The sequence below is a fragment of the Brassica napus genome, chromosome A5 (assembly GCF_020379485.1).
Source record: "Brassica napus cultivar Da-Ae chromosome A5, Da-Ae, whole genome shotgun sequence".
Taxonomy (NCBI): Eukaryota; Viridiplantae; Streptophyta; class Magnoliopsida; order Brassicales; family Brassicaceae; genus Brassica; species Brassica napus.
This window is the reverse complement of record NC_063438.1, coordinates 24,436,983-24,461,184: the sequence shown is the minus strand read 5'-3', so window position 1 is coordinate 24,461,184 and position 24,202 is coordinate 24,436,983. Positions and strand designations below refer to the sequence as shown.

Here is a 24,202-nt window from a genome sequence, read left to right as displayed (position 1 = left end):
ATTGATGTGAAGTGCTTTGAGCAGAGAGGTCACTTAACACCCATGATTTAGAAGAAAAAAAGACAAACAAGAACTTGGATAATATATGACTTATAAAAATCTTGATTAGTTTCAGAAGATTGAGTCTAAGCAATAGCATCTTGGTGGTCTCAATCCATTGACAGCTAGTGATGATTTCCTGCATTCAAGAGCTTGACTTGTATAAGTTCATTTTTGAATGATAGATAATCTTATTATAAAGAGGAGAGATACATACGTAATGATCTTCAAGAACGGCTCGAGTATGTGCACAAAGTGTCTCTCCGGACAACTCTGGAAGAAGTTAAATAATTTCTGAATTGTCTTGTTCTCAAGCAACACCTGCTCCACCTTATGGCTGTTGTCATTGTCTTGCGCCAAGCAAACAGCAATCGAACCCAAGGCTATCACTGACCAATATTTATCATCTAGAAAACTCAGGTACATGTCCAGACCGCCGTGGGTTCTTAACTGCTCTCCCGAGTTCCGAGACGCATGAGCCATATCGCATAGGAGTGGCAATGCATATTGTTTTAGAGAAGAGTCCGACATGATGAAAATCATCATGTGTGGTATGATTCCGTTTTCAGCCGCTTGTTATTGCCTCCTCTTGTTTATCTTGCACAGATTGGATAGTGCACTAATCTGATAAAAAAGATTCCCATCCTTGAGCACAAGGTTGGGGATCAAATGTTTGATTGCATCTGCACGCTGAAGATTCTCCAAGCAATTTGGATCAGTAGATAAACGATTGGTGCACTCCAGTATCTAGAAAAAAAAGGAAAGGCAGTGGAAATATCCTGAACAAAATGAAGCTAACAATGTTTTCAAGTTACTTTTAAGTTTTAACACGGTTGATCAACTGGAAAAGGCGACTAAGCTTTGGCTGCATATGACTCAAGTAGGTTCTTTTAGTTGGATATTGACTACTGTTGTTTTTTTATAAGACCCCTTTATCTTTTCTTTCTAATTGACGAATTCACCCTACTATTTATTTTCTTATCTGTTAAGACATTTGGCATTTTTGTCCAAGTTAATGAAATTTTCATCGTTTTAAAAAAAGTCGGTTCAAATATTAAATGAAAATTGTTTCTTTTTTTTTCTGTCATTGTTAATTAATTGCTTTAAAATTATTAATTAAGGTGGTTAGTATTCATTAATGAACGTATTATCAACACGTTTTAACACTTTTCAGCATAGTTTTTGATTTCCATGTAGTTAAGGAGGATATGCGGATGTTATAGCCCACTCAAATTATGTTCTTATAATATATAATGTGATCTTCAATTTGACAAAAAGGTAATGTGGTCTTTAATACTACAAAAGTAAGAGTAATTAAGAAAGATCTAACCCGCCTCTGTCTCACGGTGGTCGGAAACGTAAATTCGTTTGTATTTCCAGTTTTCTTGGAAATGTATAAGGACCAAAACGTGTTCAACCATCAACCATGAGTCATGGTCCATGACGTATGAACTATTTGGTAACTTGAACTTCGATTTGGATGTTTGTGGATTTACAGACTATTAAAACTGCTATAAATTCTGTTTCTCATTAACTTGAATGTGAAGGCTTACATATATACTGTCAATAATAGTGAGTGACATATATGTCTTCACCTCTATACATGTGACATGTTGTTACTAGATTACTCATTTTGCTAAGGGTTATTATATGCTTTGGCGAAACCATTATGCATACTTGCGTAGTAGTACTAACTCTAAAAGATGAAAGAAAAGAAAAGTATACAAAAGAAAATTGAGTCTACAAACGCGTAATCACCAAACACCAAGACTAGAGAGTGAGCCAAAAAAATAGTTAGGTTCATTGGCAATATCGTAAGACTTATAAGGAAGAGAGAGAGAGAGTATATATTGAGAAAAAGCTAACAAATTGAGGAACTCAGAGAGATCACCAAACCCTAGCTAAAAGATTGAACTATGTTGAAGACGGTGGACATGACGTCATCTAGCGGGGAGAGATCGGTAGCTAAGAAAATGACGACCCCGTGTTGCACGAAGATGGGGATGAAGAGAGGACCATGGACGGTGGAAGAGGACAAGATTCTTGTGAGCTTCATCAAGAAAGAAGGTGAAGGAAGGTGGAGATCGCTTCCTAAAAGAGCTGGCTTACTCCGATGTGGAAAAAGCTGCCGTCTACGGTGGATGAATTATCTCCGGCCGTCTGTAAAACGCGGTGGTATCGCTCCCGACGAGGAAGATCTCATCCTCCGCCTTCATCGCCTCATTGGTAACAAGTGCGAACATATATATGTTTTCTACAATAATTATTCAGATTACTACAAAATTTAATTAAGTTATTCGTATTTTAATTACATGACATAAACGATCATAGTTTCTATGTATATGTACGTAATTGTGTACGCATAAACTTAGTGGTGCTTTTTTTTGTTAATTAGGGTTTGATTCTTCTACATAAACATCGATATATTTCATTCGTCTATCACATTTTACTTGGGTCATTTTATCACTATAGACATGTAGTCTTATGATTGTTGATTGAGTTTTTAACAAAATAATTAAATCTATTTTTCAGATTCTTGTTATTGTATTTATGGAAGGATAATTCTACTTTTTCTGGTTCTAGAGGGCTAATAGTTCTAGTGATTGAGTTGTTTTTCATATTGTTTGTATGAAAAAAAATGTAACAAAAAGGAGCTATATATACGCTTGTTATATGGGATTAGCTAGTAAGCAATCATATCGTTGTGAGTTTATAGTCATGCTTATAACTTTTATATACTGTGTGTTATAAGGTGGTCCCTGATCGCCGGGAGGATACCGGGAAGGACTGATAATGAGATCAAGAACTATTGGAACACTCATCTTCGTAAGAAACTCTTAAGCCAGGGCATTGATCCTCAAACCCACAAGCCTCTTGATGCAAACAACACCCATAAACCTAGAGAAGAAGTTTCAGGTGGACAAAATCTTCTAGAGCCTAATTCTAGTTCTCACACTGATGATACCACCGTTAGGAGGGGAAGTGGAGCTGGCAAGATCAGTGTCAGCGTCTTTGGTGATGAGGACTTTGGTTTCTGTTACGATGACAAGTTCTCTTCGTTTCTGAACTCGGTTATAAATGATGATCCTTTTGATAGCAATATTCCAATATTATCCCATCCGTTGCAGACACATGATTTTATCGATGAGATTGTTGGAACCTCGTCGAGCTTAGGACATGACCAGAGACCAGAAGATCTATAGTTTGATGAATCGTGATGTCGTTTATAAATACTATCATGGTTCCATGAGAAGTGTGCTCATGTTATTTAAGAGGTTGGTGATGTGTGCTAAGTTGGTTTGTGGTTATCTGTGTGATTACAAAATACCTCATGTGTGTAATTGATAACATAATCCATTGCGTTTATATATATGTGTATATTTCTCTCTTGTTTAGTGATAAAGCTTCTTTAAGGTTCTTACAGACAGTCTTGTTAATTAGTCTACATATATATTACATCATCGTCTTAGTGAGTATAATTTTGTAGTGGAAGTGAAATGGGATCCGTGTTTAATTCTTAACTAAGTACAAACTACAAAATGTCTTACACTATAGTGCGAGATATTTATTTGTTTAATTTCCATCAAAAAATTGCAGTCCATCTGTAATGTGTATATAAAAAGCTACTAGCCCTACTATTCGGGAAATGTTTACATACTAAAGGCAAAACTCCATTTCCGTGTAATTCTAAATTATAATCAAAACTCAAACCTTCCCAATAGTATTTTTTCGTCATCCTGTTTTTCAAGCATTATCACAAGTATGTACAAGCATGTAATCAGTGTATATATATGGGTTGTATAATTAGTTGAATACTCAAAGTTTCTGAAGTACTTTAAGCTTCACATAAATATTTTCCATAATGTATCTAGAACAGTGTCGATTAATGTATTAACTTACTATAAGTCTATAATGTATAATCGTCTCGGCAAAATATCTGGATCCGAAGAACAAACCCCGAAATCAGGGTCTATAACCCAATTGAACCTAGGGTATATAACCAAATGGGTCTTAAATTACTATATCAAGAATCGGTATATATAACTAAAAAATATTAGTTATAACTATACTTGTAATTATTTTAATAATTTAAATGATAAATTAAATATATTAACTATTTTAATACTTTTGAATATTTTCAGATAAATAAAATAGTTTGGATAAAAAATACCTAAACAAAACCCCATGTTTAATGAGTATTTTTAATAAGTTTTAGATACATTTGGATAGTTTGAATACAAACTACTCGAATTCTATCGGTAATATGGTTAGTTTGGGTTTAGATACATTGGCTATTCAATTATATTTAAGTTTTTATACATCAGAATCAAACTTATCCAGATCCAGGAGGATACTATCCAAAATTTTGTAATACCCAGATGGACATAATTTCAAGATCTGGAAAATTCGATACTCAAAAGAACCGACTGGACTTGACTACCCATGCCTAATGTATATGCATGCGTACAGATCCACCGTTTGACACAGTATTGTGTTTACTTACTTCATCATAATCGCTAGTGATTGGCATGTGCGTTCTCCCGTTAAACGAAAATAACACCATGGGTGTTTCACATTAAGCTCCACATTTATGCTACACAAAAACTCCAAGAAACTAACGTTGTTAATTACAGCAATGATGGGGCCAAACAATCAGTGTGCTTAATTAAAAACCTATATTAAAAGTCTTAAGACTATAATATAGGTTTAATAATGCCGAGAATTAATCGTTTCAAATAAGAGCCGTTAGATTGAAAGACGTTTACATACGTTGACTTTAAACGAATTTCTTTGCATGCGCGTATTCTGCTCGGACCGAACAGTCTCTTTGACCCTTCGGTTCACATCACAGCAGCAAAATTAAATAAATGTATAACTGAAATTCTTTGGCACAACCATATATAGACAAATAAAATAAAATGATCGTCTTATGGAATATAACTCAGAAGATGTCTTTTAAGAAATTTTAATTTATAGTTGGATATCTCATTAATAATCTGGATGGTGGATACTTGATAAGATCTATCGTTGTACTAAGGTTAAAGGAAAAATCGTCAAGAAAGTGTGTAACTTGTGACTAAAACAATCAAAAGAAACAATATTCCAACGAATTAGAACACTGTAACTGATAATTAAAGACATAGAATACATACATAGCGATGCATATACACATCTAACACACGCAATTATATACGTCAATAACCAAAATAATGAACAAAATGGCCGAAGAATGAAGCTTACCGATATGAACTGGAAACAGTTGCAAAAACTCAAACACACATGCTACACTTTTCTGAACATTGATGTTCAATGTCTTTCCTTGTTTTTGTTTTTGATTAAGAACATTTTTAATGCCCCTCTCTCTCCCTCTGAATAGATGTTATATCGATGGATATGTTGAAGATTTGTAATAACTATGTAAAGCTGAATTGACCGGTAGATTTGGTCTGTTGTTTGTGTTTCCAACCGAAAGCTTGATCTTATTATTTGGGAGATAAAGCAATCATAAAGGTTATAAAACCTGTTAGGTAGCAACTAACAATCTTCATCAGTCGCCGTTGTAGAAGATAGGTACTTGTCTCTTTCAGAGGTTGATTGTTTGTGGTTTTTGATTTAGTTTTTGGTTTTTGTTTTTGCAAAAACCATTTTTCATCCAATCAAGTTTTAGTTTTTAGTTTTTGTAGAAACCATTTGATTTACCAATCAAGATTTCTGATAAATAGATTCCCTAAAATTTAGGAAAACTAGTTTTTGAAAAGTTTAACCAATTTGTGAAGAAAAACCAAAAACCAACTTTTGTGAGCTTTTAAAAGGAAAAACGAATTTTGATTTTTTTTTGGATAGAAATTACAACATTTAATTAATTAATAATTAATATTTTCATAAAGATAAATAATCATACAATTTTTGGTACATTAGCTATAATTTAAACAATAATGTGATATAACTTATTTGTGTTTAATATCTGTAAAATAAATTTATATAGTTTATAAATAATAATAATTAATGATATAAATTAATTTCTCTATATAAAATAATAGAATAATTTTAATAATTACTAGTCACATTAAAAATAACTAAAATTATAAAAACATAATATGTTTTAGTAATACAATATATTGTATTAGTCATGAAAAATGAAAATAGCCATTCAATTTTAAGAAAATATAAATAATTTATATGAGAAATTTTATAATTAGTTTCAAAATTTTAAGTATTTTTATTTTATATAATTTATAATATTTTAAAAAAACTATTGCTATATAAGTTTATAAAATTAAAAATAATTTATATAAGAAACATTTCTAAGTAGTTTCAAACTTTTAAATATTTTTATTTTTTTGCAATTTATATAAATTTTATGATAAATATTTTATTATAATATAATTTTTAATAAAACTATAATAATTAAAATATGTTATTATATTTTAATTTAAAATAATTATCACACTATTTTGATAATTTTAATTGTAAATATAAATATTTATTTTTATTTTGTTGTATTATTTCAAAGTAACTCATTAATTAATTTTTGCAAAAATAAAAAAATACTGCAAAACAGAAAACCAAAATCTAAATTTAAAAACCAAAAACCAAAAACCAAAAGCTGAAAACCAAAAACCAAAATCTATAAACCAAAAACTAAAATCTAAAAACCAAAAACTAAAACTAAAAACTACTGAAACAATCACCACCTCAGTCTTTCTATCAGTCAAATTCAAACCATATAGTCTTTGGTACTCAAAGAAAACACTAGATTGGAATTGGAGTTATTGAGGAGGATAGGTCCTACACTCACATTGTTGCCTGCCTATTCTAAGAGCATTCAATTAATCTTACATTGTTCGTTGTTCCATTTTTGGTGGATGCATTGATTGATCATTCATCAAATAAAAGTGTACGTACAATAATATCTCTCTGTTTTTTCTTTCCTCGTATTAAAAGATCTGAAACTTTGTTCACTTGGCAAATCGCAACGTCCATTCTTTAGCTACCTCCTCGTGCTTTTCTCTATCCGACAAGTAGAGCCGCGCGATCACTGGTAAAGCTGGATTGTCTGGTAACAAAAGAACAAAGATATAAAGACTGTAAGTTAACAGCAAAGGAACTTTCTTACACCAGATCTGTCCTGAGATCTGATATGATGCATGAGAGAAGAGTAGAGACTTACATGTCTCAGGTTTTAAGAAGATAGATCTAATGGCTTGCAAGACTTTTGTGATTGTAAGAGCCGGACTCCAACTGTCTCTTAGAATCTCCACACTCAGATTCCCAGCGGTATCGACATTGCAATGATAGATCCGAGTCTTGAACACCACCTACAAAAACACCACCCTCTTAACCAAAAGAATACAAAGCGCTCAAGACTTAAACCGTTAGCTTAAGTCTAGAACCCAAAAGGTCAAGACTTTGCTACAAAAATGAACCAATAAGACTCTGATGCAAGAAAGAAAACTACTTTATATGCCAAAATTCTACATGAACTCTGTTTCAAAGTGCTACGCAGTTCAAGCCTTTATCAAAAGACCAACAGAGAGATGTACTCATTGTTCTCTTCCTAAAGACATCACCTTTCAACTCTAATCAAACTTTTAAACCATAACTCAATACCAATTAAACCAATAAAGCTCCCAACTTTTTTGATAAAGTTAGCTACTTTCACTAAACATAAAGACTCAAAAGCTCATACCTTTGGTGGTTTAAAGGGATAATCAGAAGGAAAAATCATATCCAGAAAAAAGATTCCTCCTTCATAAGGAGTCCCTGCAAAAATAAGCTCGAATCAATAATCATAACAAATTCAAATTCAATCGGATCTTCTTGAGAAGAGAGAGAATCAATGAACGAACCAGAGGGACCAATGATGGTGGTGATCCAATGGTAGAGATTATCTCCTTTGGGTCCAGCTGAGCATTCGGGAGGCGGATCCACGTTAAGCTCAGCCATCTCTCTCTGTATCCTCTTCCCTGACGCGGAAACCGATGTCTTCGCTACCCAAGACGACGCCGTTCCTGAGTATCCGGCGTACATCGCCGTCGGTAACGGCTTAAATCTCCCGCTTCCGCCTGGTGTCGTCATCATCTCTTGTCCTCTTCGTCGTCCCTACTACTCCGCTGCTTATCCAAATCCATTTACTTCTTCACCGTTTCGCTTCAACTCCATCGAGAGAATAATGTTCGAAACGCTGCGTTTCAGTTAAAACGAATAAAGTAATAATCGCTGACGTGGCGAGTAACCAAGTGAAAGAGTGGTAGTCAATAATTTTATTTTATTTTCGTCTGGGTAGTTTTTTTTTTTTTGGTAAAATGTTAAGCTTACCATTTTCTGAAGAAGGATACAATGTTGTTGTTGAACAACTTATTACAAGGAAGAGAAACGAAAAGAAAAGAAAAAAGGTGTTTTCACCTCTTTGCCGGGAACCCAAGCAATGTAAATAGTCCCTCCCAGCGCGAATCGAACCCGGGTGGCGGAAGTTACAGCCGCAACCCCTTTACCACCAGAGCTGACTCGTTCTGGTTCCGTCTGGGTAGTTAATAATTTTGTAATCATTTTGATAGCTGAATCATTTCTTTAAACGTGATTATCAAATGTATTATTGTGTTTGGATTTATATAGATTTTTTTTAAATCACATGAGTTAGGATCATGTATTATTAGTACCACGTGAATACTCAATAATTTCGATGAGTAATTATTCAATATCTGTAGTTCTTGTAACACACTGAAAAGAAACTTTATTCTCCAATATCAAATTACAATCAAATTTTATATAACGCTAGGTTTTCTTTGCATGATTTTTATTAAAATACAAGATAACTACTTCACTTGATAATTAAATTTTAAATCACTCTAATTCGAAAGATTTCAGTTCAAAGATGAAGACAAAAAGAATGAGAACATACGATCTCTCTCTCTAGCTACACTTACAACACTACAAAAGTAAAACAATCAATACCGATAACCGGAAATAACCAAGCACACCGGTACATCTCTCCGGTTACTACAACACTGAAGTTACAGTACTAGTAGTAGCGTGAGAGCTAACGTTGCCAAGAAGGGAAGATGGTAGATAGAAACGAAAACTGCGTTTGCGTTCCCTCCTACTTGACTTGCGGGTCCTAACGCAGGAGGAAAGTTTCCTCCCGTTCCGTTTGCGTTTGGGCTGAGATATATAGATAGAACAAATTAGATTAAGAAACCTATAAAAGGACATGAAGAAGCTCGGATCGTTACCTTCCCGTATAAGCACATGCTCTATAGCCTGCAAAACGCATCATGTCCGATTAGTTTAGACAAACTCTCAAAACATAACGATCTAATTAAAGAAACGAGAAAACTTACTAGGATCTCTAGGCGTAGTGATAGCAGTACCATCAAAGTCACAAGTCCCACCAACACCCTTCATCTTCTGGTAATAATCATTATAAGCAAAAGAAGCATGGCTCTTGATATCATTCGGTAGATAACACGATTGTCCCGGTTGAATCGGACCGCAGTTAGCCCGGCCCTGTCCGCAAGCCCAATTCAAACCGTTCTCCAACTTATCATCATCAGCATCAACTTTCGCCACACAGAACAACGTCGTCCCGTTCAAAGCCTCAGAGCCACCACCACCGCCGCCGCCACCGCTTAAGCCAAGAGGATAAACAGAAGTCCCATTAGGATAAAACATCCCCCAGTTCTTCTCAGACTCAGGCCCGGACCGTTTGTCCTCGTTGTAAAGCTCGTAGACGTACGTGTTGATAGGTATATCCGGTTTGCTAGGAGGACCAGAGTTGTTCAACACGCGCTTGATCAAGTTACTATTAAACGTCTCCGCGTTACCAACAGTCGCAGCTGTTTCATCACTTCCACCTGAAGAAGGCCAGCCAGTTTCCGTAACGACGACGGGGATCTTAGAGAAGTTTAACGCCTCCATGGAGTAGTAAGCAGCGTCGACCATAGCGTCAAACATACTATCGTAATGCAAAAGAGTATTAGGGTCAACGATCTGCTTCACTGCAGAGAGCTGTTTAAACAAGGCGTAATCAAGCGGGAAAATGCCGTTAGCTGTCGTGTAGCCGTAGTAAGGATACGCGTTAAGCATGAAAAAGGAGCCGGTGTTGTCGAGAAACTGAAGAATCTGATGAACGGTCGTGTTCCAGGAAGGGCTGAAAGTGGAGGTGGACGGAGGAAAAGGTTTAGGCATTACGTCCATAGACATAGGGGTTGAGACTTTGACTTGGAAGTTGAGGTTCGTTGCCACGAGAGCCTTGTGTATGTTGTTGAGAGCGGAGGCGAGGATGGGCGCCACGTGGGGGGATTCGGTGAGGACCTCGCTGCCGACGGCGATGGCTGTGATGTTAGTGGAAGGAACGTAGGCGGCGACGTTTTTGTTGACCCAGGAGGCGGCTGAGGAAGGGAAGCGTCCTATTTTGAGGATCTCTTGGTTGGTCACGCCGACAGTGACTTGGATGGTGGTGTTGGAGAGGGCTTTGAGCATGTGGCTGTTGGCGTCGTAGAGACGGACGTGTGTGATTTGATGAGATTTGAGGAGGGAGACGATGTCTGAAGGTGAGGGCATGTTGGTGAGATCTGTTCCTATGTTTACACCTATGAATGCAGCTGTGTGAAGATAATCATATTAGAACTTTGATCGAGTGATAGATACTAATGTGGTTTAAGATGAAGTTACCGTTTGTAAAGGCAAGAGCTGAGATTAGGAGCAAGATTGCTTCTAGAAACCATCTCGGAAGCAGCATCATCACACCTTTAAACACTCTGACAAGTTCAAAACATGAGTCATATGCTAATTGATTGTAACTAGTCAGATATGGTAAGAACCCTATAATCAAGTGAGCAAACTTTTTAGATGCAAACACATGGATTCCGACAGAAGTGAAGTTAAATGGGGTATAGAAATTTAATCAAACGCTCAGCTAAACAGTGAATAACAATAACCTATGGAGCATTCGAAAAGCCACGCTCTTTGTTTTGGGTTAAAAATCTTATCTTTACTTTTTTTTTTACTTTTTTTTTTTTGTCGTTTGGTTCTTTCAGGAATGTTCTCTGGAAACAGGATTTGCAGAGGGAAGAAGAATGTAGAAGATTGAAGTGAAAGCTAGTTCGTATACAACAATGCGACAAATAATCAAATACCCAGATGCAAAATCAAGAAATAGCTAGTAAAGTACCTAGTTAGAGCTTCCCGGCTTCCAGATTTACTTGGAGAAGGTTCAGATCACAGACAAAGAAAGAAGAAGAAAAAAGAGGGTCGAGGTTTTGCTATTCAGACAGAACAGGGTAAAAGCAAAGTTCAGAGATTTATGTTAGTGTAGTGAACCCAGCGAAGAGAGAAAAAAAGGTAAAGACTTTTTCTTTTCTTTCGGCGAAAAATATTTTCGAAATTAGAGGAAAGAGGAAAAATAAAAGAGAGATTCACTAATTCAGTGCTCAGAGTGTTAACTTGGTTTTTATGTTAACTTTAATGCGTGGGAAACCAGAGAGGTGTGTGTATGTGGACTGTGTACGAAGGTGAGGCTTCGAAATTCAAAGAGCTAAAATAAATAAAATAGTACTAATAAACTACTATTAGTTGATTAAATAATTATAAGTCTAATAATTATTATGCAATCTTTATTCTTCACACCAATACATACGGCTAATAAAAAATTTAAATATCATGTATACAAACAAGAAAAGAAAGACTTTGGGTAGCTGCTGACAACAGTTTCCACGCTCTTCTCATGTTCTATTCGGTTCCCCCTTTTTTTTCTTAATTTAAAATGTATAGATTTGAATCAAAAGAAAAATCCATGTCATGTTAGCTTAATTTCATGTGCGTGCATGACTTCCAAATGTTTCATAGTTAAAGAGACTTTCCAAAAATGTTACTTCTGAGGCTCTCTGATTCAGTCATTTCTTTTCATCATTAGGAGTTTTAAAATCATAAATCGTTATTTTCACATTTTCCATATCACAAATACATTATCGACAACATCGCCAAGTATTAAAGATTCAAGGTACATGTGCAACGGGGAGAGCTGAATTTTTTCGTAAGAATACAGAAACAAAGAACTTTGTCGGATCAAGAAACGCGTCCAACAGCACACTCACAAGTCATCCAGACAGCTTGAGGGGAAATAAGTGTATAATTTGATGCTTCAAAATAGCTGTAAAGTGCAAAAGGGCCTATTCAAAACCAATGGGTGCAATACGTCAAAACGCTCCCACATTTCCTAGTAGGACCATCTTCTTTCACTCACCATAACAACAACGCTAGATGAGATCTCTAAAGAGATAAGATGACAAAAAGGCACATGCAACCTCATTGTCATGTCTTTTAAGTTCATTCATTAATCAAAACATAAAACAAAAACACAGATAGTCTTTGAAACTTTATCAAAAACAAAAAGACTGCAGAACTGGTGTGTAGAGAGAGAGATACATGGGTGTGTGTGAAAATCACTGACTTGGAGAACGGTCTCCATTTCTTTCTCCACGAGGGCTTAGACTCCTGCTCCTGCTCCTCCTCTGCCTAGCAACCGGCCTCCTGGCTTGTTCAGGCGTGTATAGCTCCTGTGTTCTTCTCGGGCTTACACTTCTTCCTTGGCTCACGCTTACACTTCTTGGGCTACGGCTCCTCACCCTCCCATGACTTCCACTTGAATAATTTTTTGGTGGTGAGCGAGAGTATGACCTCTCCTTCTCATATCGTCTATCCTGAGGTGAGACAGACCTGTGATAAGAAAACAGAATTAAATAGAACTCTAATTACTTCATTGGCCTCTTCAGTTCTCTATATTCACTGTTAAACCTCAACAACTTCAATAAACACTCTTTGAATGTGATCGAACATGGAACATATCACTATCACTAAAAATGACTAGAGGAGTATGAAGTTTTAGGTGTACTATACGAACGCTGGATTTTCAAGTGCAGAAATAACCATTTGAGAATTTACAGCATCAAGACATTTTTAGAAACTTGTTATAAATGAAAGAATTTCATGAGCTGCAGATGTAGGAATGGGCTATGAAGAAATAATCTAATAGAAGACAAAACAGGATTCACAACGAAGCCAAAAAGAGAAAACGATAAGATAGAGACAGGATCTAACTGAAGCATTTAAATGTCCTAACTACTGAGCATGCTCACCCAGTATAATAATCCTTCGGAAGGTACATATCCTTGAGAGGACATAACTGCCTGGAGAAAGGAGATTAAAGGTAAGCAGAGAAGAACAAATTAGTAAATCCTACAAGTTAAAAAAGAAAGAAAAAGAAAGAGCAGATTCAATCTATTGCAAAGAGATCTGAAAACAAAAAAAAGTCCACACATTCGCTATCTAGAAACTGTACACATCCTACACTACCTCTTGTATTCCGCCACAAACAATTATCCACCGAACCCAACATATATGTCGCACTGATAATGATGAGTTATATACATCATCTTCTTTTTTTAATAGCCAAAGTAAGGAACACATGGAAGCATGAAGCTAACAAGGCCACCAAAGCATTGCAAAGATATGGTCCAATCCAAATAATCTAAGTATCAATGAGAAGGGAATAATGAAAATAAGAAAATACCTGCAATCATGGCGAAGGTTGCGAACCAAAAGAGACAAAATTTTCCGATGATCTACTACGTGTTCAAGTCGTTAATCGACAAAAGATAGATGAAGAATGAGAGTGTAACCCCCGACTCGCCCACGGCTAATGGGCCACCCACGCCCGCTCTCTCGGCCCGTGGGTCCCATCCCGTCTGACGGTCGGTCCGTTAATTTTCCAAAGGCTCGAAATCATTGTTTACTGACCCTGCAATCACCATCCGACCTTTTTCCATGCTTTGGCCTCAGTCGCACGCTATCGCGAATCACTTCCCGATAGGTCACCCATCCTTCCACTACTCCAGCTCAAGCACGCTTAACTCGGGAGTTCTTTCAGGATGTGTTCCGGAAAAGGTAAGTCAACTTTGGTGACATAGGTAGCCAAATCAATTCTCTTAAGCCTTTTTCACATATCACAACTCGGGATGTTACAATTCACCCCCTCTCAAAGAACCCAACGTCCTCGTTGCGGCCCACGACAGGTCTCAAGACGCCTCTCAGGTCAGAACCGAGATAGCTAACCAGCTCTGATACCACTTGTAACGCTCCGACCCGCCCACGGCTAATGGGCCACCCACGCCCGCTCTCTTGGCCCGTGGGCCTCATCCCGTCTGACGGTCTGTCTATTAATTTTCCAAAAGCTCGAAATCATTGTTTACTGACTCTGCAATCACCACCCGACATTTTCCCATGCTTTGGCCTCACTCACACGCTATCGCAAATTACTTCCCGATAGGTCACCCATTCTTTCACTACTCCAGCTCAAGCACGCTTAACTTTGGAGTTCTTTCAGGATGTGTTCCGGAAAATGTAAGTCAACTTTGGTGACATAGGTAGCCAAATCAATTCTCTTAAGCCTTTTCACATATCACAACTCAGGATGTTACAGAGAGCATCTAGAAGCTTATTACCACAGCTCGGGAAAGTGTTGAAAGAAGGAAGGACGGCGAAGAGAGAGAGAGAGAGAGAGCAGGAACCTACTTTATGGTCCGGAACGAGTGGGGGTCCATTCAGTTTTTATTTCCATATTTATGCATCCAAGTCCTTTTTTTTGTTTTCTTTATCAACTTTTTTTTGCCATTAAACAAAAAACCCAAAATCTTATGTAATAATGTTCTGTTTATAACATGGAGAATTTGTTATTTTTTTTTTTTTTTTTTTTCAACAAAGAAGCAAAGCTAAACTAAGTAGATTCCTGAGCCGAGAACCATCTCGGAGGAACGGAGTCAACATAAACCATAGCAGAAGGCTGAGTCCTAGCACCTCGTGCTAGCTTATCCGCCATCGTGTTTTGTGCCCTTGGAATATGCTGGATAGTGAAAGTAGAGAAGTATTCCTTACATCGTAGAAACTCTTCCATGTGAGTAGTGAACGCCGGCCATTCTGTTGGAGTAGACACCATCTTCACCAACTGTGAGCAGTCTGTTGCAAACACCACCTCTGAGAATTTGTTATTTAATCATGTGGTTAGAGAAGTTTTTAAATCATTGTGTGCAAGTTTAAATGATGATGGGAGTATTTTTTTAGATAAATTTAACATAACTGTAATATATTATCTTGAAGGTATTTTCTATAAAGTTATCGTTACAAATTTATTCGAGTGATGGTAGTTTAACTTACAAATAACCTGAAAGCAAAGCAAGGTCTTATTGTCATACAGACTTGATCAAGAGTAAAATAAAATGAGAAAGGTAGAAGTTATGGTTGGAGGAGGGTTTTCTACGAAGAGGTTGTTATACAGTTGATAGAACAGAAAGAGATGGTGACATTTTTCTTATTCTTGAAAACCAGTTTATCTTGGCAGGTAGAGTGGCATGCATGACATATAGGCCGAGAAAGACTGTTGTTGGATGCAATCTGAATCTCAAAACCATTCAGCTTGATCGTATGGCCAGGTTTCAGAAACGAGTATTTCCCTATTGCACACTCGACGTGTACAACGGTGTTGCAATCGAAGCAGCCGTAGATATCTTGGTAATCCCGATACTTATGTTTTATTCTTATTTCACAGATTTCACAACGTAACGGACATGCATGCGACCATAAATAAGTTGATTCAAAAAAACATAGGGTAAGTGGATGAATGTCATAGTTGCATTTTACCAACACTGGCTGACTTACCTGTTTTGAACCCAAATAGAAACGGCATTTATTACAATTTGCCCCATAGTTTGTTAGAGTGAGAGGGTGTTCGTGGATTCCATTGTCTAATGGATCAGCAAGGGAAGCACATTTTGCATCCATTTTAAACTCACATTCCTCTTGGCAGCACCGATACATGAAGCCACATGATTCTCGTTTACATTTAGAACAGCTGAAGAACCCTTCTTCGATGTCCACCTCTAGGGCTAGCGGATGGCGGTGAAACTGGTATTCCATCTTCCGAGGCAGACTTGCACAAGTTTCATGGAGTGCAAAACCACATTCTTTGCAACCCAAGAAACTGTCAAAGTCAATGGGAAGGATGCAAGCTTGACATATTCGTTCGTCTCCTTCATCTTCACCATCGACACAAAATCTCAATAAATCATGGTGGTGACTAAAATGGCGGAACGTGTTGCCATCTACATCCTTCAAGGACGTAACATCTTCAGAGTTACTGGTTTCTTCGGGTTCTCCCTCCACATCTCTGCCATCCCAAATCAGTTCATGCGTTGCACAATATGAATGGAGTTTATAATCACACGTCTTGTTAATACACATATATCCTCCGCATCCCGAAACAAACGAGGCAAAACAAAGTGAGCAGACCGTGTTACAATCAGGAACGTGATAAGTATGAAACAAGCGGTGTGAGTGACAAGTGAGCTTTATAACCTTTGGTAAATAGATACAGTTTCTGTGGATAAAGAAGTTGCAGGGCAAACATGCGTACATATTCATCTTCTTGCTACGGACTTCTCCACAAGCATCACAGTTGAAAGAGTTCGTTTTGCGAATGAAAGTGAGCTTATGTTCATGTGTCCTTGGACGATCAATTGTCAGATTCGACTCCATCAAAGTAGTGTGACATTCTTTGTGAAAAAAGAAGTCACATACACGACAATAAAAATAATTAGGCCGAGAAGAGATACATGTTTCACAAATTATGCATATCTTTGCACCGTCATTGGGATGTACTGGACCATACTCTTCAAGGACATGTTTAGGATGAAAAGTGGTGCTGAGGTTTTCCATAGGGGTTTGTTTGTTACTTTTAGTAAACCTCAGTCATTACATTTATAGAGAATTCATCGTTCTGTGGAAGGAACGTATTGTTGACTTTTAAGATATTGCTTGGGTTGCAAGGAAAATAAAGTTTATGCCTTGCTTTATCCAATGGGCGGCTTTACACTATTGCATGTCATATAATTTGGGTTTCGAATAGCGTACGAGTAATCATTTAAGTGATGCTGTCATCAACGCAAGGTTCTTTAACTTTGTCCGAGGTCTGTTGTTAACTGCAGAATCGGGAGTCTTCGTTTGTGTTGCCCCATTGAGGCTGAGACTTTAAAGTCTTAGAGCATGATTAACCCGGGCTCTTAATTTGAGCCATCATTGATAAAAGCAAGCACTTGCCCTCAACCCTTACAAATTTCAACATCTTCAAAACTCAACTTCCTTCCAACCTTACACTACCATCTAGAACATATTCCAAACAACTCTAGTTACACTTCACTTGGTCTCTTCAATTCTCTAGATTCACTTTTAAACCTCAACAATTTCAATAAACACACTTTGTATCAGAAGAATCTGTGTTTTAAAAAGCGCTAGGCGCACTAAGGCGATATGCTCCTAGCTTTGCGCCTTGCGCCATGGCGCATTAAATCGCTCGCCTTTGGGACGTTTCTCAGTTCCAGAAAGTTGTTTCAATTGGTTCTAAATTGGTTTAAAAAACTTTCATACTTGGTTCAATAAACCTTTTTCTTGGTTGGTTAGTTTATTAATTGAGTTGGTTCATTAAAATAACTTGAATGCACATGGTTTAGTGAATTAAACCGGGCTGAGTTATTATTAGAGTTAATTAGGTTACAGTTAGTCGTCTTCTTCACTTAGAGCATGTAACAGAACGGCAGCCATGTCACGATTAGAACATAGGACATGAATAAAGTTAGGTCAAAACATTATGTTTTGATAGGAATCTACAAGGCGCGCCTTTCAAGCGCTTTTAGTGCCTTAGATGCGTTAGATTTTAGCTAAAAGCGCACCATGGCGCACGCCTTAGGGACCATACCCTCGCCTGGGAGGTGCATGGCGATGGGGCTGTCGCCTGAGTGCGCCTTGCGCCTTGGCGCAAAAGGCGCTCGCCTTTTAAAACACAGAGAAGAATGAAAGCCGATGAAGCATCTAGAAGCTAAGCAGCCCCGGGACCGGGACGGAGACCAGAAACTGGGACGGGAGTGGAGATGAAAACGTCAAACTTAAAATTTGTAGATACGGTTACGGTATAGAAACGGCGACCATATTATAAGAAATTATAAAAATATCCATAAGTCAAAATGTTAAAATCTGAAACATAAGTTTTAACAGCAGCAAACACACTTAATCAAAATACTAGACATCAACAGAAACAATAGCAAACACACTTGATAAAAATACTAGACAACAACAGAAACAGCAGCAAACACACTTGATCAAAATACTAAACAGCAACAGAATAAGCTAAAAAAATATATGATACATATAAACTGACAGTCACATCTTTGTATAAAAAACACAGAAACATTGTATATGAATTATTTTCGTAAGATAAGATTACAAGAAGAAGGTAAAGAAAATGCTTACGCGTTTTGCTTGTGATATAAACAACAAAGAGACAAGAAGGGAAGGAAAGTGCGTCTGTTTTCTGTTGCTGATATATCACAGAGAGAGATATGGTCGAGACTTGAGTTTCAAAGAGAAAGAAGATGGAAGTGCAAGAGACTAAAGTGAGAGTGGAAGAATCGAAGAGAGAGACACTATTTTTTTTTTAATTACAACTTTTGATCTTTTCAAAATTAATAGAATAAACACATTAAAGGTTAAAAACATATATGGTTTATTTTTTTACACTTCTTATAACACAAAAATTCAGATGGATACGTCTATTTTCTGCGGAAACGTTTCCGGAACGTCTCTTTCTCTGACCAAGCCCGTACCCATTGAGTCTTGACGTCCCGGGTTCACCTCACACATATTGGGGACGTTTCCTAGGCATACCCGAGACGTCCCCGTCCCCCGACGAACCCGATACATGAGACGGCACCAATTTGGAGTACCCGTGCAACCTAGTCTAGAAGTTTACCGCAGTGTTGAAAGAAGGACGGACTGCGAAGAGCAGAACCTACTTTTCGGGTTTTGGATCTTATGGTCCGAAATGAGTCACTAGGAATTTCTTCAGTTTTATTTAAAAGATATGTAATAAATTATATATTTGCCAGTAGTCGTATTATTTTAGATTTGCTGTATAATAAATAGATAAATTTTCAATGATCTCTTTTTAGTTTCTTTTCACCAAAAAAGCTAAAAAATTATGTTCACTGTTATATATGATTTGTGTATGTTTTCAAAATTCAGTATAGAAGATAATTAACTTAAGTATAATCTATTCTCTTAAACACAGTGTTTTAAAAACCGGACAGATCCGATGGTTGGACGGGATTCGACCATGAAGCGGTAAGTATATTTTCATAATCTAATATATTAGAGAAGATAACTTAACATACAATCTATTTCTTGAAGAAAACGATTTTCGAAGTTATCTTACAAATTTATTCGATTCATGGTAGTTTAATTTACAACTGAAATGAAAGCAAAGCAATATCTTATTTATCATACAGACTTCATCAACAATAAATAAAAGAGATTAGAAGTTTGAAGTAAATATATATGCGAGGAGAAGTATGTAAAATTAGTTTTACGCAAGCACTCTACACACTGCTCTTAATAGGGTTTTCTATGAAGAGGTTGTTATACAGTTAATAGAACAGAAAGAGATGGCACTGCTCTTATTCTTGAAAACCAGTTTATCTTGGCAGGTAGAGTGGCATGCATGACATATAGGCCGTGAAAGACTGTTGGATGCAATCTCAATCTCAAAACCATTCAGTTTGATCGTATGGCCAGGTTTCAGAAACGGGTATTTCCCTATTGCACACTCGACGTGTACAACGGTGTTGCAATCGAAGCAGCCGTAGATATCTTCATAATCAGGATATTTAGGTTTTATTCTTATTTCACAGATTTCACAATGAAACGGCGGCCATACCCATGATTTAATTGATTCAAATAAACATATGGTAAGTGGATGAGTGTCATAGTTGCATTTTACCAACACTGGCAGACTTACCCGGTTTGGACCCAAATAGAAACTGCATTTGTAACAACTTGCCCCATAATCTGCTAGACTGAGAGGGTGTTCGTGGGTTCGACTGTATAATGGATCAGAAAGGGAAGCACACTTTGCATCCATTTTAAAGTCACATTCCTCTTGGCAGCACCGATACATGAAACCACATGATTCTCGTTCACATTTAGAGCAACGGAAGAACCCTTCTTCGATGTCCACCTCTAGGGTTATTGTATGGCGGTGAAACGTGTGTTCCATCTTCCGAGGCAGACTTGCACAAGTGTCATGGAGTGCAAAATCACATTCTTTACAACCCAAGAAACAATCAAAGTCAACAGGAAGGATGCATGCTTGACATACTCGTTCTTCGCCTTCTTCTTTCTCACCATTGACACAAAGTCTCATTAAATCATGGTGGTGACTAAAATGGCGAAACGTTTTGCCATCTACCTCCTTCAACGACGTAACATCTTGATCAGAGTTACTGGTTTCTTCAGGTTCTCCCTCCACATCACTGCCATCCCACGTGTTTTTATCCGTTGCACAATATGAATGGAGTTTATAATCACACGTCTTGTGAATACAAATATATCCTCCGCATCCGGGAACAAACGTGTTTTCACAACGTCGACATTTTGTGTTACAATCGGGAACTTGATAAGTATGAAACAAGCGGTGTGAGTGACGAGTGAGCTTTATAACCTTTGGTAAATAAATACAGTTTCTGTGGATAAAGAAGTTACAGGGCAAACATCCGTACATATTTATCTCGTACTTATCGACCAATCCGCAAGCATCACAGTTGAAAGAGTTCATTTTGCGAATGAAGGTGAGCATATGTTCATGTGTCTTTGGACGATCTATTGTCAGATTCGACTCCATCAAAGTAGTCTGACATTCTTTGTGAAAACCGAAGTCACATAGACGACAACGAAAACAATTGGACTTGTAATAGATCTTTATTTTACAAATAAAGCATTCATTTACTACATCAATTTGGGTGGAATCGGGACCAAACTCTTCAAGGGAATGTGTAAGACGAAAAGTGGTGAAGAGGTTTTCCATAGGGGTTTGTTTGTTACTTTTAGGAAACTTCAGTCTTTATTTATAGACGACACTCACTATCCTTCTGTGGAAGGAAGGTACCGTTGGCTTTAAGATATTGCTTGGCTTGCAAGAAAAGTAAAGTTAATGCCTTCCTTTAATTAGGCCTTTACAGTATTGCGTGTCATATTATGTGGGTTTCGAATACCGTACCTAGTAATCACTTTAAGTGATGCTTTCATCAACGCAAGGTTCTTAACTTTGTCTAAAATCTGTTGTTAACTGCAGAATTAGGAGTCTTCGTTTGTGTTGCCCCGTTGAGGCGGAGACTTTAGACTCTTACTTTCCATGTTTGAGATTTCAGGGCTCGCCGTGTACTTTGATAAATTGCACTCCTGAAGTATATTTTCAATTTTTTAATACATAACTCAACTAAACTGATTAATTAATCAATCTATTTTCTTGGGGTTGATGATTTTTTACTTTATATTACAAAATTATTTGATAGTAAAATAACAATGAGTTGAAAGTAAGACCTAATCTGTAATATTAACAGTGTTCGAGAACATATTTATTTTTATAGATACAAAGGGACCAATATGTTAACTGATTAGAATTAAGTTTATGGGATTCTTCTTTTGATTCAACTTCACTTCTGCATTGCAATTATAAAAAAATACCTTCTTTTACGCTTTGTATGGATCATTGAATGTTTAGTGTTTATGTTAGTAAGTGATTACTGGCAGTTGGCTGCTTGGCTTGATGCCCTTAAGTCGAACGTTCAGGACGTTTAACAACATTGGAGACAGTGAGCTTCATGTTTCTCTCGTTGATCTCTCCCCTCTCTTTACAACATGCGAATCATTGAGATTTTGTATAATAATATGATATCAAGCTGGTAGGTTCTACTCAAATACATCTCAGACCAAATTGGATGTAGTTAAAACCAGTGGAATATGCGCATGCTTATCTATGTTGCACCGAATACCTTATGTTGCACTGAGATAGATACATGGACGGATACTGGTATGGAATTGGGGACGGGAAAACGGCAAAACTAAAAAGTATTGGATATGCGTACAACAAATATATATATATTAGATTAATATCCATGGGCGAAATGAATATTATACATAAATTACTTTTTGGTATTATATATTCTTTTATATATTATGAAATAATAAATATATACTAAATAATTAATATTTCAGTAACTATTACGTACATAATTAAATTGGAGCAAACACATAATTTTTTTTATTAATACAAACAAATATACTGAATAATTAATAATTCAGTAACTATTACGTACATAATTAAATTGGAGCAAATACATAAATAAATTTTATTAATACAAACAAATATTTTATATGGTATAGAATTAAGTGTAATTAATATTAACATAGATATATAGTACATTTTTAATATTGATATGTTAAATAATATTTTATAATTTATAATTTGTAATTTAGTAATTTATAATTTTAAAAGCATTCTTGAAAATATTTATAATTTGTAATTTAGTAATATATAATAATATTTTCTATGAAGAGGTTATACAGTTGATAGAACAGAAAGAGAAGGCACTGCTCTTATTCTTGAAAACCAGTTTATCTTGGCAGGTAGAGTGACATGCGTGACATATAGGCCGAGAAAAACTGTTGGATGCAATCTCAATCTCAAAACCATTCAGTTTGATCGTATGGCCAGGCTTCAGATACGGGTATTTCCCTATTGCACACTCAACGTGTACAAGGGTGTTGCAATCGAAGCAGCCGTAGAGATCTTCGTAATCCGGATAATCAGGTTTTATTCTTATTTCACAGATTTCACAAGAAAAGGGCCGCCATGGGCACATAATATGTCTACCAAAACATAGGGTAAGTGGATGAATGTCATAGTTGCATTTTACCAACACCGGCAAAGTTGCTTGTTTTGAATCCAAAGAGAATGGACATTCATAGCATTCGTAACAACGTGCCCCATAGTCTAATAGAGTGAGAGGGTGTTTGTGGGTTTCACTGTATAATGGACCAGCAAGGGAAGCACACTTTGCATCCATTTTAAAGTCACATTCCTCTTGGCAGCACCAATACATGAAACCACATGATTCTCGTTCACATTTAGAACATCTGAAGAACCCTTCTTTGATGTTCATCATGTCCACCTCTAGGGTTAGTGAATGGCGGTGAAACAGGTGTTCCATCTTCCGAGGTAGCCTTGCACACGTGTCATGGAGTGCAAAATCACATTCTTTACAACCCAAGAAACTATTAGAGCCAATGCGAAGAATGCATGCTTGGCATACTCGTTTGTTTTCTTCTTCTCCACCATTGACACAAAGCCTAATTAAATCATGGTGATGACTAAAATGACGGAGTGTTTTGCCATCTACCTCCTCCAACGATGAAAACTTCATCGTAACATCTTCAGAGTTACTAATTTCTTCAGGTTCTCTCTCCACATCTTTGCCATCCCAAATCTCGTTACGCGTTGCACATTGCGAGTGAAGTTTATAATCACACGTCTTGTCACTACAAATATATCCTCCACTTCCGCAAACAAACGGGTCATAACATATTCGACATTTCGTGTTGTGATCAGGAACTTGATAAGTATGAAACAAGCGGTGAGAGTGACGAGTGAGCTTTATAACCTTTGGTAAATACATACAATCTCTGTGGATAAAGAAATTGCAGGACAAACATCCGTACATATTCATCACATCCTTACCGACCCTTCCGCAAGCGTCACAGTTGAAAGGGTTCCTTTTGCGAATGAAGGTGAGCGTATGTGCATGTGTCTCTGGACGATCTATTGTCAGATTCTCCATCAAACTGGTTGTACATTCTTTGTGAAAATAGAAATCACATGACCGACAGTAAAAATAATTAGACTTTGGAGACATCCATTTTTCACAAATAACGCATCTCCTTGAATAATAATGGGTGGAATGGGGACCAGACTCTTGAAGGAAATGTGTAGGATGAAAAGTGGTGATGAGATTTTCCATAGAGATTTCTTTGTTAATTTTAGGAAACTTAAGTCTTTGTCTATAGACAACATTCGTTACATTTATAGAGAACTCATCGTTTTATGGAAGGATGGTATGGTTGGCTTTACGATATTGCTTGGTTTACAAGAAAAGTAAAGTTAAATGCCTTGCTTTATACAATGGGCTTTACAATATTGCGTGTTATATTATTTGGGTTTCAAATAAAT

The 24,202-nt window shown here is 36.8% G+C and overlaps 4 protein-coding genes and 1 long non-coding RNA gene across 5 annotated transcripts; 1 reads left to right on the top strand and 4 right to left on the bottom strand.

Annotated features, from left to right (window-relative positions):
* Positions 1–953: 953 nt before the first annotated feature.
* Positions 954–3,409, top strand: LOC106345394 (transcription repressor MYB5). The gene is made up of 2 exons (XM_013784591.3): positions 954–2,272; positions 2,792–3,409. The coding sequence occupies exons 1-2, from the start codon at positions 1,956–1,958 to the stop codon at positions 3,240–3,242; spliced, it is 768 nt and encodes a 255-aa protein (XP_013640045.1). The 5' UTR covers positions 954–1,955; the 3' UTR covers positions 3,243–3,409.
* Positions 3,410–4,543: 1,134 nt separating this feature from the next.
* LOC125609067 lies at positions 4,544–5,745 on the bottom strand. The gene is made up of 2 exons (XR_007339569.1): positions 5,281–5,745; positions 4,544–4,633 (listed from the first exon to the last, which is right to left on the bottom strand). It is a non-coding gene; the product is annotated as an uncharacterized LOC125609067 (long non-coding RNA).
* Positions 5,746–6,767: 1,022 nt separating this feature from the next.
* On the bottom strand, positions 6,768–8,246 carry LOC106452287 (constitutive photomorphogenesis protein 10-like). The gene is made up of 4 exons (XM_013894358.3): positions 7,890–8,246; positions 7,730–7,803; positions 7,211–7,358; positions 6,768–7,096 (listed from the first exon to the last, which is right to left on the bottom strand). Exons 1-4 carry the CDS (start codon positions 8,119–8,121, stop codon positions 6,999–7,001), a joined length of 552 nt encoding a protein of 183 aa, XP_013749812.1. The 5' UTR covers positions 8,122–8,246; the 3' UTR covers positions 6,768–6,998.
* Positions 8,247–8,845: 599 nt separating this feature from the next.
* On the bottom strand, positions 8,846–11,507 carry LOC106452288 (glucan endo-1,3-beta-glucosidase 4). The gene is made up of 5 exons (XM_013894359.3): positions 11,213–11,507; positions 10,714–10,799; positions 9,381–10,643; positions 9,273–9,300; positions 8,846–9,201 (listed from the first exon to the last, which is right to left on the bottom strand). Exons 2-5 carry the CDS (start codon positions 10,781–10,783, stop codon positions 9,054–9,056), a joined length of 1,509 nt encoding a protein of 502 aa, XP_013749813.2. The 5' UTR covers positions 10,784–10,799; positions 11,213–11,507; the 3' UTR covers positions 8,846–9,053.
* Positions 11,508–12,232: 725 nt separating this feature from the next.
* LOC106345395 lies at positions 12,233–22,175 on the bottom strand. The gene is made up of 2 exons (XM_048779885.1): positions 13,610–22,175; positions 12,233–12,756 (listed from the first exon to the last, which is right to left on the bottom strand). The coding sequence occupies exon 1, from the start codon at positions 20,999–21,001 to the stop codon at positions 19,544–19,546; it is 1,458 nt and encodes a 485-aa protein (XP_048635842.1). The 5' UTR covers positions 21,002–22,175; the 3' UTR covers positions 12,233–12,756; positions 13,610–19,543.
* Positions 22,176–24,202: the final 2,027 nt, after the last annotated feature.

What these genes read in the sequence shown, in the direction of transcription:
- LOC106452287 (XM_013894358.3), bottom strand. Translation starts at nt 8,121, where the DNA reads ATGATGACGACACCAGGCGGAAGCGGGAGATTTAAGCCGTTACCGACG. An exon ending in CACCATCATTGGTCCCTCTG is followed by an intron (nt 7,804 to 7,889) that starts GTTCGTTCATTG and finishes TTATTTTTGCAG; the next exon opens with GGACTCCTTATGAAGGAGGA. An exon ending in CTTCTTAAAACCTGAGACAT is followed by an intron (nt 7,097 to 7,210) that starts GTAAGTCTCTAC and finishes TTTTGTTACCAG; the next exon opens with ACAATCCAGCTTTACCAGTG.
- LOC106345395 (XM_048779885.1), bottom strand. Translation starts at nt 21,001, where the DNA reads ATGGAAAACCTCTTCACCACTTTTCGTCTTACACATTCCCTTGAAGAG.
- LOC106345394 (XM_013784591.3), top strand. Translation starts at nt 1,956, where the DNA reads ATGTTGAAGACGGTGGACATGACGTCATCTAGCGGGGAGAGATCGGTA. An exon ending in CATCGCCTCATTGGTAACAA is followed by an intron (nt 2,273 to 2,791) that starts GTGCGAACATAT and finishes GTGTGTTATAAG; the next exon opens with GTGGTCCCTGATCGCCGGGA.
- LOC106452288 (XM_013894359.3), bottom strand. Translation starts at nt 10,783, where the DNA reads ATGATGCTGCTTCCGAGATGGTTTCTAGAAGCAATCTTGCTCCTAATC. An exon ending in CACTACGCCTAGAGATCCTA is followed by an intron (nt 9,301 to 9,380) that starts GTAAGTTTTCTC and finishes TGCGTTTTGCAG; the next exon opens with GCTATAGAGCATGTGCTTAT. An exon ending in GCATGTGCTTATACGGGAAG is followed by an intron (nt 9,202 to 9,272) that starts GTAACGATCCGA and finishes TATATATCTCAG; the next exon opens with CCCAAACGCAAACGGAACGG.